The sequence below is a fragment of the Emydura macquarii genome, unplaced genomic scaffold (assembly GCF_026122565.2).
Source record: "Emydura macquarii macquarii isolate MOO-44397 ecotype Brisbane River unplaced genomic scaffold, CSIRO-AGI_Emac_v2 contig_1876, whole genome shotgun sequence".
NCBI classification, from domain to species: Eukaryota; Metazoa; Chordata; order Testudines; family Chelidae; genus Emydura; species Emydura macquarii.
The window spans coordinates 23,192,128-23,205,750 of NW_027132013.1; the positions used below are offsets into that span (position 1 = coordinate 23,192,128).

Sequence of the window (13,623 nt, forward strand, 5' to 3'; positions counted from 1 at the left end):
CAGGGCTCCCACACCCCATGAGCATGAGGACCACCCCACACAAGGCACTCAGTTGTCCAAGCAGCCCCAGGGTGGGGTGGGGTCAGGAAGGGGATGGGGGCTGTGTTCCCCAGGAGGGGAAGAAGCCAGGCCGCTGCAGGTCAGAGATGAGGGGGATGAGGACTCTGGGGTAGGCGGGCGGGGTCAGGACTGAAGAAAGGGCCCAGCAGCCATGTGCACGCCTCACCCGTGGGCGGGAAGGGGGGAGGGGACCACAGCGCCCCAGCAGGCACGTGGGCCGTGACTGACAGGCTGAGTGACAGCCCGACGGCGAGACTCCCTCCCGGGGACACGCGCCGATGTCGTCACACGTTCGCATCCCACAGGCCAGTCAGCCGAGCCCCTGTCGTCTCCCTCGGCTCCAATATGGCGGCGGTGGGCGGAGACCAGGGCTGTGGAAAGCGCTCTAGGTGGAGGTGAAGGGGCGTGGTCGCCCGCGGGGCGGAAGTGACGAAGTTGTGCGGGGCGGAAGTGCAGCGGCTGGCGGCGGGATGCTCATGGCAGGGGCGGTGGCGGCCCATGCGCAGGTCAGTGTCAGCCGGCGGGGGAGGGGGCTTGTCCCGGGCGGTTCCCCTCGGGGGGGCCGGCGGCGGCGAGCGGCGTTTGTCCCAAGAGCGAAGGACGGGGCTGAGTGGGGGGCGGGGCACGGATCCGCTCCCGGCCTGGGTCACTGGGGCGTCGGGAGCAGTAAAATCCCCGTGGGGTGGGAGTCTGTCTGTCTGTGTCTGTCTGTCTGTCCTGCGCCCGGGAAGCGCGCGTCAGGGGCAGAACGGTTCGCTTCAGCCCCTGCTAGAGAAGCCCCCGGGCTAACTCCGGGGCGGGTTGCCCTGGCCGGTGCCGCCCGTTTTCTTGTTTCCCTGCCCCGCCGTGCGCCGCAGACAGGGGCCAGCCCTCCCCGCAGCCGCCCACCCCCAGCAGAGATATGTGCTCAGCGCCGACTCCCCCAGAAACGCAGTGGATCCCAGCCGTGTGGCAGGAGCGTGCTGGGTGGGTGGAAGCTAACAAAAGTCTGAGAATTTGGGAGATACATTGAAGGTGCACTGCACAGGGAAGGAAAAATCCTAACCTCCCCCAATCCCTCCATCTGGGGACCTGTTAAGTGACATAACTAAAAAGTGCTAGTGGAAATGATGTAGTCACTCACTTTCCACTGCTACTGAGGAATTGGAGCCATTCTGGGTATGTCCACACACAGTAATGAAAACCAGGGCTGGTCCCGTGCCAGCTGACTCAGGCTTGTTGGGGCTGCAGCTAAGGAGCTGTTTAATTGCAGTGTAGACATTTGGGCACAGGGTGGCTGGAGCCCAAGGTCTAGGACCCTGTGAGGCAGGAGGGTTCCAGAGCTTGGGCTCAGGCCACAGCCTATACCACAGTTAAACAACGCCTGAGCCCTGGTCTACAATACCACCAGGGGGAGATACACAAGCTATGTGTATGTGCAATGTAGCTTGTGTATCCAACTCAGCCTTACTCCTTTTGAGGAGGTGGATTACCTCGACCAGAGAGGCCATCTGGGATCGATTGAGCAGGTCTACACAACTCACTGCATCCATTGCTGCAGAGCCCTCAGTGTAGGCATAGCCACTGTGGGCCAGCTAATTAGAGTCTAGACCAGTGTTTCTCAAATGGTGTTCCGCAGAACCCCAGGGTTCCGGGGGCTGAGTTGAAGGGTTCTGCGAAGAGGCGGAACCGCGCTGCCGAAAGTAACAAAAATTGCGTGCCGCCGAAAATGGCTCAGAGAGCGTGCCGCCGAAACAAGCCTACATCGCGCTGCCGAAAAGAGGAAGATTTCCTCGACTTTTCGGCAGAGGGTATGGCATGGGCGCGCAAGGGTTCCGGGGGGAAATAAAACTGAGAAACACTGGTCTAGACATACCCTTAGCTACTCTCTTGGACACATGTTGACCTAAAAGGGATATGTAGTCACCGATGTGAGAAATAAAGCTTGTTAGGACATATCAGTTTTTCCTTGGCTTATGAATGTACATTGGAATGTTATGTATTATTTAGATTTACATCACATAGATGAAAATGGGTACTTCTCTTACATTTTTGGTGTCCTGCACCAGGGGTTCTCAATCTTTTTCTTTCTGAGGGCACCCCGATATTTTATTAAAAACTCCAGGACTCCAGCCCCACGGCAAAGTGCCGCGGACCCCTAGTTGAGAAATGCTGCCCCAGACAATGTTTTGAAAGCACAACAAAACATTAATCACTCCCTTCTTCCAACCAGCAACAACCTTCAGCATATGCAGTAGCAATTAATTTGACCATATGGTGAATATCACTATATGATCATAACCAACCTGTTTTCTTCTATATGGTTTTATTTAATCAACAATCATTTGCTTCCTTAAGATGTGTGAGTTATTTTGACAAATTATTTTTCAGACCAAGAGCCATTTGCTTTTACAGATTCTAATCTCAATCTATTTTTATAATTTATCAAAATCCTTGCATAGAATGATATGTATACCAAAACCCCATCAGCGTTGTATACTCTGAAAAAAACTACTATTTTAATTTATTTTCATTTAATAATCTATTAACGGAAGATCTCTACTTTTATTTTAAATTTTGGCCCTCAGCATTAACTCTTGAGGCTTCCTTTACCCCCCAAAGACCCAAATGATAGTGTAGGGGACACTAATTTTTCTTAATGCATTAATTGTTGGCTGGTCCAAATGCAGGCCCTCAAGCATATAATCTCCTGTATTAGAAAGTGAAGGAATCAGACACTGAGTATTCTGTGACTGAAAAAAACCTCAATTTTTCTTCTGCAGGGGGCCCATTCAGCAGGCTTCTCTACCAGGGTTTGATTGGTTATAGCCCAGGATGTTTGGATACCTATACTGTTGATAACAGGCTATGGTTACCCTCCAGACCCCCAACATTCCTATCTATCCTGGGTATTTTTAGCGTGCCAGTTGCCACAGTCTTTAGGATGAAGAAAGCCTTGCATAAGGGGCAGAACAACCACATTGAACACACTTGTTTAGTCAACAGATAAATAGTAGAGCAGATGGAGGCCTGAGGTACAAAGTGATTGGGGCCAGTCTTTAAGGCCCTGCTGCACTGGGATTAGAGCCCCACTATCAGCAATATAGTTTTTTCTGGCAGTGTTCTAGCATGCTTTCTCTGATGGCTGGGGGCAGGGCTTTCTTGCTTTCAGATAGCTGTGTGAGCCAACCTACTGCAGACTAACTACCCTAGGTAGTCTGGTGCACAGTTAGAAAAAAGGTATCCGACAAAAATAATCCTGTGCACGCTAGGCAGCGACTCCTACCCACCTGCTAGCATCAAATGTATTTAAACCATTTCTGGCATGTCCACACTTACAAATACACCAAAGTGGGGAACATGGTTATAACATGTCTGTCTTTTGACCAATTCCATCCAAGCTGTAACTAGGTAATGTGGGTGTTCAAGGCTTAAACCTGGTTCCAGAACTAGGTTAAGTTTCCATCCACACTATAAACTCTGCTGTTGTATTGTAACACTGTACTCCAAGAGGTGGTAGCTACACCCAGGCTGAGGGTAGTGGCTTTGAGATCCTGGAACAAGTCAATGTCTTCGGTGGCTGGCTTTCACCCCACAGTGTCTGATGTTTCTCTCTGGACTGTTTTAAAGTGATTAGGTGGTGCCATTTCTTTTCAGATGGTGTGAGTAATGGTAGCCAGGTAGGCATGTGTAAATCTGAGTGTTGATGGGAGGGCAAGAATGGAGGGATTTATTTGAGGGGAATCAGCAATGCATTTTGATTCTAGCCAATTTGTTTCTGGTACTCCAGCACTATCATAATTTGGGCTGTGATGGTCTTTGAAACCCATTAAGATAGGGCATGAAACATTTGGCTTCTGGTGTCATGTGGTGCTGCTTATGCATATCAAAGGGGGACCAATCAATCAAAATGAGATTATTGCAGTCCTTGCTGAGGCAGAGAACTCCATAAATAAACTACAAACAAGTGTGCTTGTGCCGTGAAGTGCAGAGGGAAGAAGTGTCTAAATAAGTCACAGATATTGATTTCAGTGCCATTAAAAGGAAGCCACATTGTAAGGCAGCATTCTGCCTCCTCCCAGTAAAGGCAATCCAGCCACAACATATGCCGATTTGTGATATAAAATTGTGCTCTCTGTGTTTACAAAGAATATAGCACAATGTTACCTCTCTATTGCCTAATATAGGGCAGCCCCTCCAGGGCCCACAAGTAACCACATTCCCAAAATCCCCGCAGCAGCCACTTCTGGGACCTTTGCTGGCAATCTCAGAGGAGAAGTAAAGGAATTTCTCTCTTGTCGCAGAGGTGGTTCTGTTGGCAGGGTAGCATCACCCTGCTGTTGCCTATGCTATATCTGGTCTTGGCATAAATAGAGGACTCCACTCTAGGATCGTCGAGCTGGCAACTCACAAGCATTAAGACCATTTTGTTCAAACTTGGGTGTCAGAAATTTGGCACCTAATCATCTAGGCATTAGACAAAATCTAAAAAATATTTGCCTAACTTCCTGTCTTTTTTTCAAAATAGAGAGTTTTTAGTTCCCCTCCCACATAATGGCTACATTTATGTGGGTCTTTTGATAAAGAACCGTGAGAGATTGGGCTGGATTTATCCCTAGTCTAATGCCATTGAAGTTAATGGTGTTATACCGGGGTGCATTATGTCACTTATTCCAGCTATTTCCTTCCAATAGATTCCACACAGGTGATCCAAGTATTCCAAATATAGATTATTTAGATTGTAAATTTAGAGTGAGTTAATTTATTTCCTATAGCATCTTTCTCCCCAAACATTAAAACCCAGGCAGAAGGCCAGTGACAGAAGGAGGGCAAAATTATGAGGAATAATCAAGGGAGAAATCACTTTTTAGGTGAGATTTGAGTGAGGTGGAGAGTGAAAGAGGCAGGAAGATATAGGAAAGTTGTTCCAGTTTGCAGGAGCTACAGAGTAGATGGTTCTTGCACCAAAGGTGGAGAGATAATGGTAAGATCCGGAGAGGAAGTCAATGCTAGTTGGGTGGAGAGAGGTGATTGTTTCCAAAGAGGGTATTTTTATGTTTGTTTTCACCTTTTGAGTGACCTTGCACTAATTTTGGTGCTGAAAGTAGGACAAATCCAATTGCACCTTCTTGGGTTAAACACTCGCAATTAAAGGCTGTATGCAAAGTTTGTTTTCAAACATCTTGAAAACATCTGTTGGATGGCTGTGTGTGTTGGGCTGATGATGTTTTGCTCCCAAATGTCTGGCAGAGCAGGTATCTGTCTGTCTGGTGGCGCATTGACTGATAGTGAAGACAAGGTAACAGTTCATTTGCACCATTGATGTGAAGAACTGCGGTTGAGGTGGTTCGGGAGGGTGGGGTGCTGCAAGCAGTGTGTGGGAGAGCTGTGTGTGTCAGAAGGAAACATTGGAAAGGGTTCTCCCCAGAATCCAAATCTCTCATTTGTTTTCTGTGTGTGTATGCCAGGTACCTTGGGAGTAACACACAGCTCTAGGGCAGGCAGCGAGAGCGAGGAAGCAGGATGTTGTCGAGGCCTAAGCCTGGGGAGTCTGAGGCAGACTTGCTGCGATTTCAGAACCAGTTCCTGGCAGCAAGGGCTTCCCCAGCAGTAAAGGTGGTGAAGAAAGCAGGCAGGAGGAGAGGAGCTCGTGGCAGTGGAGATGAGGAGCGACTCCTGCTGCAGGACAGCAGGGATGTGGTGATAATAGACGGTAACTTTCTTTTGAGTATCTTTATTTTATGTTAATGTGGAAATTTTCTCTCTTTATATTTGGGTAATCACCCCCACCTCAGCACTTGTATGTTTTATGCCTTCTACCTCCTTCCCCTCAACATCATCTGCTTTTTCCCTGCATTTATATCCTGCTTGTGGTATTCTTCATCCTTACTCATATATCTAGGGGAAAGTGCTCCTCATATGACCTGTGTTTTTGCTTGCGCCTATCCTCTGACAGCCTCCATCAGAGTAATCCTTACAACACACGTCTACCTTAAGTGCAATCCTGTGCTGCCTGGGGCATCATACATCCATTCTCCCTGCAATATTCATTTGCTTGGACTTGCGTTTTGTGGTAGCTACCTTAGCTGTCTCATGTGCATAGCACCAGCTGTTTTATCCTGCATTCAGTGCCTATGTTTAACGCTCTACTCAATCCTGCCAGCATCCAGCTGTTTTAGTTTGCTATACATTCCTTCCTCTAACATCCATCAGCCTGCCACTGCACTATTATCTATACAACAGTTCTGTAGTTATCGAAGTTCAAGGTGCTTTCAAATCATCAATGATTTAAACCTCACAACCCTTGAGGAGGTAGGGAAATATTGTTCCCACTTTTATAGATGGAGAAACTGACGCATTGACTTGTTCAAAGTCCCACAGTGAGTCACTGGCAGAGCTGGGTCTAGAACCTTCATCTCTGGAGTCCTCAGCCTGTGCTCTAACTGTAGAACAATGTTTCCGCTCTGTTTCAGTGTCTTGTCTTAGCATTTATGAGTATTGCCCGTGTACCTGTAGCTTTCCCTTGCCACCTGCAGTTGTGAACTCAGTGCTCTCCTCTGAGCACACAATTCTTTAAAGCCTTTCCCAGGAATGATGCCTGTAAATAAATCAGCAGTGAAGTCTTTGAACATATAAGTTCAAACCCTCTGTTACCTAGAGAAGTTGAGAATTCTCAACCCGCTTCTTCATCATGTTCAATTCTTGCCAAGGTAAGAAGCACCGTAAAATAACAGAGCAATATTCCCTAGTACATATCAAGCCCTTTGAAGATATGAGTAACTCTGTGTAGCATAAATAGCTTCATGGAATGTGGATTAAGGTTTGTGGATTGTTGCTGTTTTTGCCTTTTCAGACTTTCCTGATGTGCTTCCGGCCCTAACTCCAGCACCCCCAAAGAAGTCCAAGTTCAAAAATGCCAATGTCCGCTTTGATGATGAGGATCCAGAGGAAAGATTGATGTGTCATGATCAACACATCACGGCAGTCTTCCACAAAATCATTGTGCGTCATGTACTTGTGTGTTGTAATAGCGTTTCAGGTTGCTGTGAATAGAGCATCGGGGGAGCGTAGGGAGCGTTATCAGATGGGAGTGTGTCTTAGAGTGTGGTGATTCCAGTAGCTGTGGCATTGTAATATCCTGGAGCACCTTGAGAAGAGAGAAGTGTGTGTGTGTGTGTGTGTGTGTGTGCGCGTGCGTGTGTGCGCGTGCGCACATGCAAGAAGTAGTTTGTCTAATTCTTTCTGTTTCTCTTGTCAGCAGGAACGAGACACGAGCATGGCAGCTGTGATCACACCAGTGCCCACCGGAGACCCATTTCCCAGAGCGTTTCACCGGTCTGAAATAAAAAGTGAGGTCAGAAATGCAGCTTCACCTATGTCTTCCCCCCCTTTCTTCTTTAACTACCAGAATTTCCTATTGTTAGAGCAGAATGCCTGATAACAGTGTTGGTGTTTCCCTGTGCTATAAACAGTTAGCCCAGCATGCTGGAGATTAGGAGGTAACCCACATATCTACTGAATTTCCTTCTCATCATAAGAGAGCTGTCCTGCCAAATCAGAGTCAAGGGTTGCTTTGTGTCTTACAACGAAATAAGATTGAATTCCCCTAACCTTGAAAGAGAAAAGTCCCTTCAGAGCTGTTTGCTGAGGAAGCATGGGAGAATCCAGATCTCACCATGTACATGGCCTGTTTTGTTTTGTAACCAGAAAAATACCATATTTTATTAATAAAGAATAAAAGACTTTAACAATAGGATTTATACCAATTCTCCAGGGTGTGGCACTTCTTCACAAAACCTGTGGTGAGTTCATTTGCATTGGTATCTGTTGCAGATTTCTGGGTTTAGGTTTTGTTTGACCTGAAATCTGCTAGAGAGGCTTGAATCGGAAGCAACAGATTCTGTCAACCTAGATATTGCAGTAACAGGAGGTTCAGGCTAAGAAAACAAAACTGAGTGAGAGCAGGATCCAGTATCTTGGGTGATGACACATGATGGATGTGCTAGTGCATCTGAAGAGATGGCTTGTTAGAGGGAAGACTATTAAAAAGGAGTAGCTTCTATTAAAACTTCCAAGTTTGTTACTATAAATATGTAAGCAGCTTCTTAGAGTTTTATTTTAATAGGCTTTCATTTTTCAGGCACCCTTCTTCCTTCCTTGCACTGGGCAAGAAAAGTGCAGGAGTCCTGTTTCCTTAGTGCACATGGATTCCCTATATACTGTTGGGAGTACAGAGCCTTGCATTCCTAAGCACAAGCAGCGTATTAATGTAGCTAGGATTATTTTAGCATAATTTGCCCACTTATTAATGTGTAAATCTTTTCATTCCACTGCAGTCCAATAATCTTATAAAAAGCCTGTTCCAAGCATGTGGTGAGTACAGTACAACCCCCACTTACCCTCAGAAATGCAAAGCATTCAAATAAGCAGGGTTTCAGATTAACAGGAGAGCGTGGGCTGTTGTGCTCATTGATAGTGAGGTGTATCTGCCTTCTGTTTTGTCAGTATTCACCTATAATTAAATCCAATTGCTTCTAATCTGTTGAGGGCAATTATTTTCTCCTTCTAGTCTACCTACAAACAATACTGTAGAAAAACATCTTGCATGTACAGGAGAGAGGGCAGGCATTGGTATTTATTTCATTCATAAATGTCCTGTTCCAAAACCACTGTTTTGGAAACGCTTTTATATGGTGTGTACACAATTGTCTGAAATATGAGTGTGGAGGTGTCTGGAGAAGAGGTAGTGTTGATGTGGGAATTCATCTTCCTACAGGTAAAGATGGAATCTGGAAGAAAAAGTATCTTTGCACAGAAGATAGCTGCTAAGAGAGCAGCTGAAGAGGCTGTGACAGCTCTACCTGCTGTTGAGATTAGGCATACACATAGAAGATTAGCAGCTCCAGGTGCCATTTTGTTTCCTGAGTCAGCAGAGGAGGTGCCACTCCACAGCACTACAGATGGTGAGTCATGGAGCCTCTGTCTGTTTCAACTGTCATATTTAAATGGTCCCGTTGCAGTAGTATCTTATCTGCCTCACAGCCTTTAATGTATTTATTCATACAAAATGCCTGTGAAGTAGGGAAGTGCTGTTATCCCCATGTTACAGATGGGCAGCTGAGGTGTGCAGAGACTGACTTGCCGAAGGTCCCACAGGAAGTCTGTGGTGGAGCAGGGAATTGAACTTATGTCTCTGAGTCCCAAGCTGATACCCTAACCACTGGACCATCTTCCTCTGGTCACTTTGGTCTCACAAAGGGTCATTGTGGCTTAGTTTTCTAGATCTTATCTTTCAAACTTTTTCTGCCTTTCCCTCTCTGGGTGTCACATATGAAGCTTCTCCGGCATTTCATTCAGTGAGCCGTGTTTTCAGAAGAAGGCTGTGGCTTGTCTCTGACCAAGGTAGCTGGGACTTCGTTGATGTTGATCCCATCTCCCAGTTAGAAGTTGCATGCTGTGTCTTTCATCCCTGTGATGCTATAAGACAAAACTATGGCTCCGCTTTGTTGTTATGAAGGTGAGGCATCACCAAGTCCAGCAGTTAGCATTTTGAAGTTGTGCGGCAGGACTAGAGGTAACCAGTTAATCTCTGGTACCAGACCCTTTAGAATTTTCTTGTCTCAGACAGTTTCATCTGTGGCCTCTGCAGAGTGAGAGCAGAGCACCTTTGGATTCTTCATTCACTTAAGATCACAACAGGGGGCCTAAGAAAATGTCATGGCCTCTGCTGCTCTTGGGAGAAATTACCTACTCCAGTAGATTGGGTTGTTCTTCTGTGTATCTAATGTTAAATGGCTGGTGACTCTCAGATGGTCAGCTGTGTTGCTGGGAAGCCTAGGGTTTCCTCTGATCAGATATTCTGCCTGTACTGCTGCTCTCCATCTCCCGCCCCCCACCCCGGAATGCTCAATATCTAAAGCTTTCAGCGGCTATGAAGATATTACCAGTCATATTTTGTACTATTACAGAGGTTATTACTTAAAACTGTTTGAAGAGAGGTGCAATGCCTGCAGGATATCCAGTTTACAATCTTAGGCTTACTCTGTGGTATTATATGGAGCAGATGAAATGTGCTGTTCTTCCAGACCAAAAAAAAAAAAAAAAAAGAATCCTTGAGACCATGTCCTTGTGGGATGGACCAGTTGGAGGATCTAAGTCAGTGTCTGATAAAATGAGAACTTTATACCACTGTTCGGCTCATTTCATTTAACCCTTTGTTTAAGAAAGCAGTTGATTGGCAGATGAGGATAGAGCTGAGGTTTGCTCAGGGCAGGATCTTTCTGCACACTTAGCTCTGATAATCAAGGAGCAGAAAATCAGTAGATTAACAGTCCCCAACCTTTCAAGGCAAATGTGTCTGTTTAGCAGACTTTTACCTGTTAGTGCCAGTCATCTGCTGATTGTTTATGTGCAGTCTAATCTGCAGTGTGGTTTCGGTGGTGCTCTGTCTTTCACCACCATGAGAGCAGTGTGTGTATTGGAGATTGCACAGGTGGACAGGATGGGGGCAGTGGTGGTGTACCAGGGTTCAGTAGAGGGCTAACGTTAAATCTGGAGCAAGAACCTAAAGGGCAGGTAACAGTGGCTGGGAAAACTGGAATAGGTTAAGTTCACTGTTACCTTGGATATTAATCCATTCTTAAGTACTGTTTTTCTCTGAAACAACTGGAGAGTAATTAATTTCTGTGCAGTGGCATGCTTTTGCTCTGTTTTGGATTTGGATTAATTAATAATGCTGTAGACACTTGACTCACTAATCACTTCCATTGCTGGATCTTCTAGGCAAAACTGGTGATAATGTGAGCACTCAGCAACTTCGTATTGTAACTGGAGAGGGTCTTGGAGGCTTGGAGAGTGAGAGGGAAGCTCTGAATATCCACGAGGAGAACCTACAGAAGTTGTGCTCCATGACCCAGGAGGAGATCCTACAGGAGCAAAGGAGGCTGCTGGTTCAGCTAGGTATGAACACCAGTATGCTGCACATGAACACCTTGCTGCTTATTCCAGGCTGGAGGAGATGTAGAGTGTACTGGCTAGATCACAAAGGGATGGAGTAAAACAGTTGAAGCCAGAATCTCAAAGGCACCCTTAATTCAGAGAGTTAAGCTGTCTGAACCCCTGAGATGAAATTAGCATTTATTTCTACTGCTTTTAATGAGTGTGTAAAAGAAAACGCTTTCTTTCTGCGCTGTGGAACTCGCCCCCACAGAGTATTAGTGAGGCAGAAGACTTAATACATTTCAAAAAAATGTACTGAAATGTGAAATAGCATATCACATTTTTGGGAATAAAAATACCTGTAGTATCTACGTTCATGCCAAGCAGGGTAAGACTACCAGTACTTTCAATCCTTTAGCTTCAGGGACTAAAGCTGATCAGTTCTGTGGGTTGAATTTTATGCCCCCAAAATAGTGGATTGTTCATGAAGAATGGCTCACATGGAGGCAAATCCTAAACCCAGACTCCAGCCTGAGTGTGTGGCCAGAGCCTGGGCAGATGCAAAGGGGCAGAGGAAAAAATCCTCCCCCCCACTCCCAGGCTGCATAGCAGCTATAAAACAACACTGGGAGGGCTATTGCAGCCCAGTAGCTGGGTCAGAGTCTGTGTCCTTGGTGTGGAGGAGACCATAAAGCTTTCATGTCCAGCTCCACTGTACCCTGTATAGCCTCTTCAGATTGTAAAGATCTTTGCAGCAGGACTGCATCACCGAGACTCTGCAGAGGCAGAGTGTGATTTTTGACCCACTGTGTTTATATTGCCATAACCAATATCTTCTGGATAATATTTATACATATAACTCTAGAATGATTAATTAAACCTCTTTTTCTCTCTCTGTGCAGTGAAATACATGAAAGTATAACTCTACTTGCATTAATGGAAATAATGGGTGTTTTAAGACAGTCAGACCCGACACAGAGAGTTTGACTCAGTGGGATCCCTCACTGAGGGAGGTTTAGATTGGATTGTGGGGTGAAAAGGAAAGACATGGACAGGCTATGGCAGACAGAGGGGTATAGGGTAGCTCATGTCCCAATTTCTTTTTTTCCTTTCTTTAAACATATTACCAGACTGAAATTTCCACAAGCCAATGTAAATATATCACTTTCTCTCGCTCTCTCTCAGATGTTCTCCATGCACTTGACAAACGCTTAATGAACTGAATCTCACCATGCCCCTACAGGGGATGTAATTATCACTGTCCCCACTTGACAGATGGGGAATCTCTTACACGGAGAGATTAAGTGTCTTGCACAAAATTATATGGTGAATCAGTGGCAGAGCTATGGGTAGAACTCGGATCACTTGACCCTTACCTGTGTTTTAGCCACAAGAATATTCTCTCCCCTCCAAACACCTTCTCCTTCCAACCACCCTTTTCCCCCCAATCATGAAGAGAGCTGTCAGTGTTTATTCTCTGGATGCTGTGAAATTTATGGCTGATACTGGGGATGATGAGCCAGTTCAGTTAAAACAAAAACTCCCCTGAACCTGTACCAAAACTTGAACTAAAACTTTGGTGTGGTTCAATAAAATGTGAGTAATTCTTCTTATGATGTTCTGTGCTTCCTAGTCATGTGGAACTCAGATGGATGTCAATGAGAAATCCACATATAGGGAGAGCTGAATGTCAGAATTGAGATCACCAGGTGGATCTGATAGCAGAGTTTTCTCCATAATGAATAGGGTGATCTGTACTTGTCTTTTTTGTAATATGGGGGGAATTATTTTGTTTATATTTGCGAGGTGGGGGAATAAATAGAATTTAGGGTCATTGTCCTGCCTTGAAAGACATTTATCAGATTGGTCCTTCCTTTCAACAACATTTCAACCATCGTACATGATCAAGGGGTCCTAAAGCAGTGAGTGCCTTAGAGAAGATGCATTATTTGGCTTACAGAAGATGATGACCAAGAGCATTTGAGACTGGAGTGAAAAAAACCTAAAATATAAATAGTAGGAGCTGCACCAAGAAGCATTTTGATAACTCAATTTCACTATTCTTCTATTTGTTTGTCATTACTTTCAGATCCCAGCTTAGTTGCTTTTTTAAAATCACGACGTGATATTAATAAAGTCCAAGAGAGACAAGAGAAGCCTGAACATCCAGAACCGGGGACTGAATCACAGCATGGTGCAAAAGAGACCGTAGAAGATGTCTCTGTAGAGGGGTCAGGCATGGAGGAATCTGTGAGGACTGAAGAAGATACAAGAATGGAAATCACAGGTAACAAAACCCATACTTGGTGTCATGCTAGACCTAATTCTATGGCAAGGTTGCCTTGTTTCTGAATCATTCTAGCACTGAATTCAGCAGCACTTCATTAATTACTCAAATTAGACTTTGTCCAGAAGTTTTTGAATAAATCAAATTTTGGGTCCAAATGGAACAATTTCCACTTATTTTAATTTGAGCATCGAGCATTGTAAGCATGGTATTTTATATAATGCATCCTGTAAATGGGGAGAACCCATTAATGTCTACAATTCATTCAGAGATGCTTTGAGAGGAAATGTGTTTTATAGAGTGAGCCTCATTGATCTTCTGAGCAGGGAAAGGAAAGGACAGAGTGTGGCAAAGAGAAA

General features: G+C 45.2%; 1 protein-coding gene across 3 annotated transcripts in view; it reads left to right on the forward strand.

The window, feature by feature from the left end:
* The first annotated feature begins 468 nt into the window (after positions 1–468).
* Positions 469–13,623, forward strand: part of RPAP1 (RNA polymerase II associated protein 1) — a 59,741-nt gene continuing 46,586 nt past the window's right edge. Inside the window, exons 1-7 of one of the 3 annotated variants that reach the window (XM_067557947.1) lie at positions 469–566; positions 5,508–5,752; positions 6,893–7,041; positions 7,301–7,393; positions 8,816–9,002; positions 10,822–10,998; positions 13,067–13,264. In XM_067557947.1, coding sequence (XP_067414048.1) covers positions 5,563–5,752; positions 6,893–7,041; positions 7,301–7,393; positions 8,816–9,002; positions 10,822–10,998; positions 13,067–13,264 — 994 coding nt within the window. In that variant the 5' untranslated portion in view covers positions 469–566; positions 5,508–5,562. Of the gene's footprint in view, positions 567–5,507; positions 5,753–6,892; positions 7,042–7,300; positions 7,394–8,815; positions 9,003–10,821; positions 10,999–13,066; positions 13,265–13,623 lie in introns of those variants that run through there. The other 2 variants (XM_067557948.1, XM_067557949.1) reach the window with 2 other exon arrangements.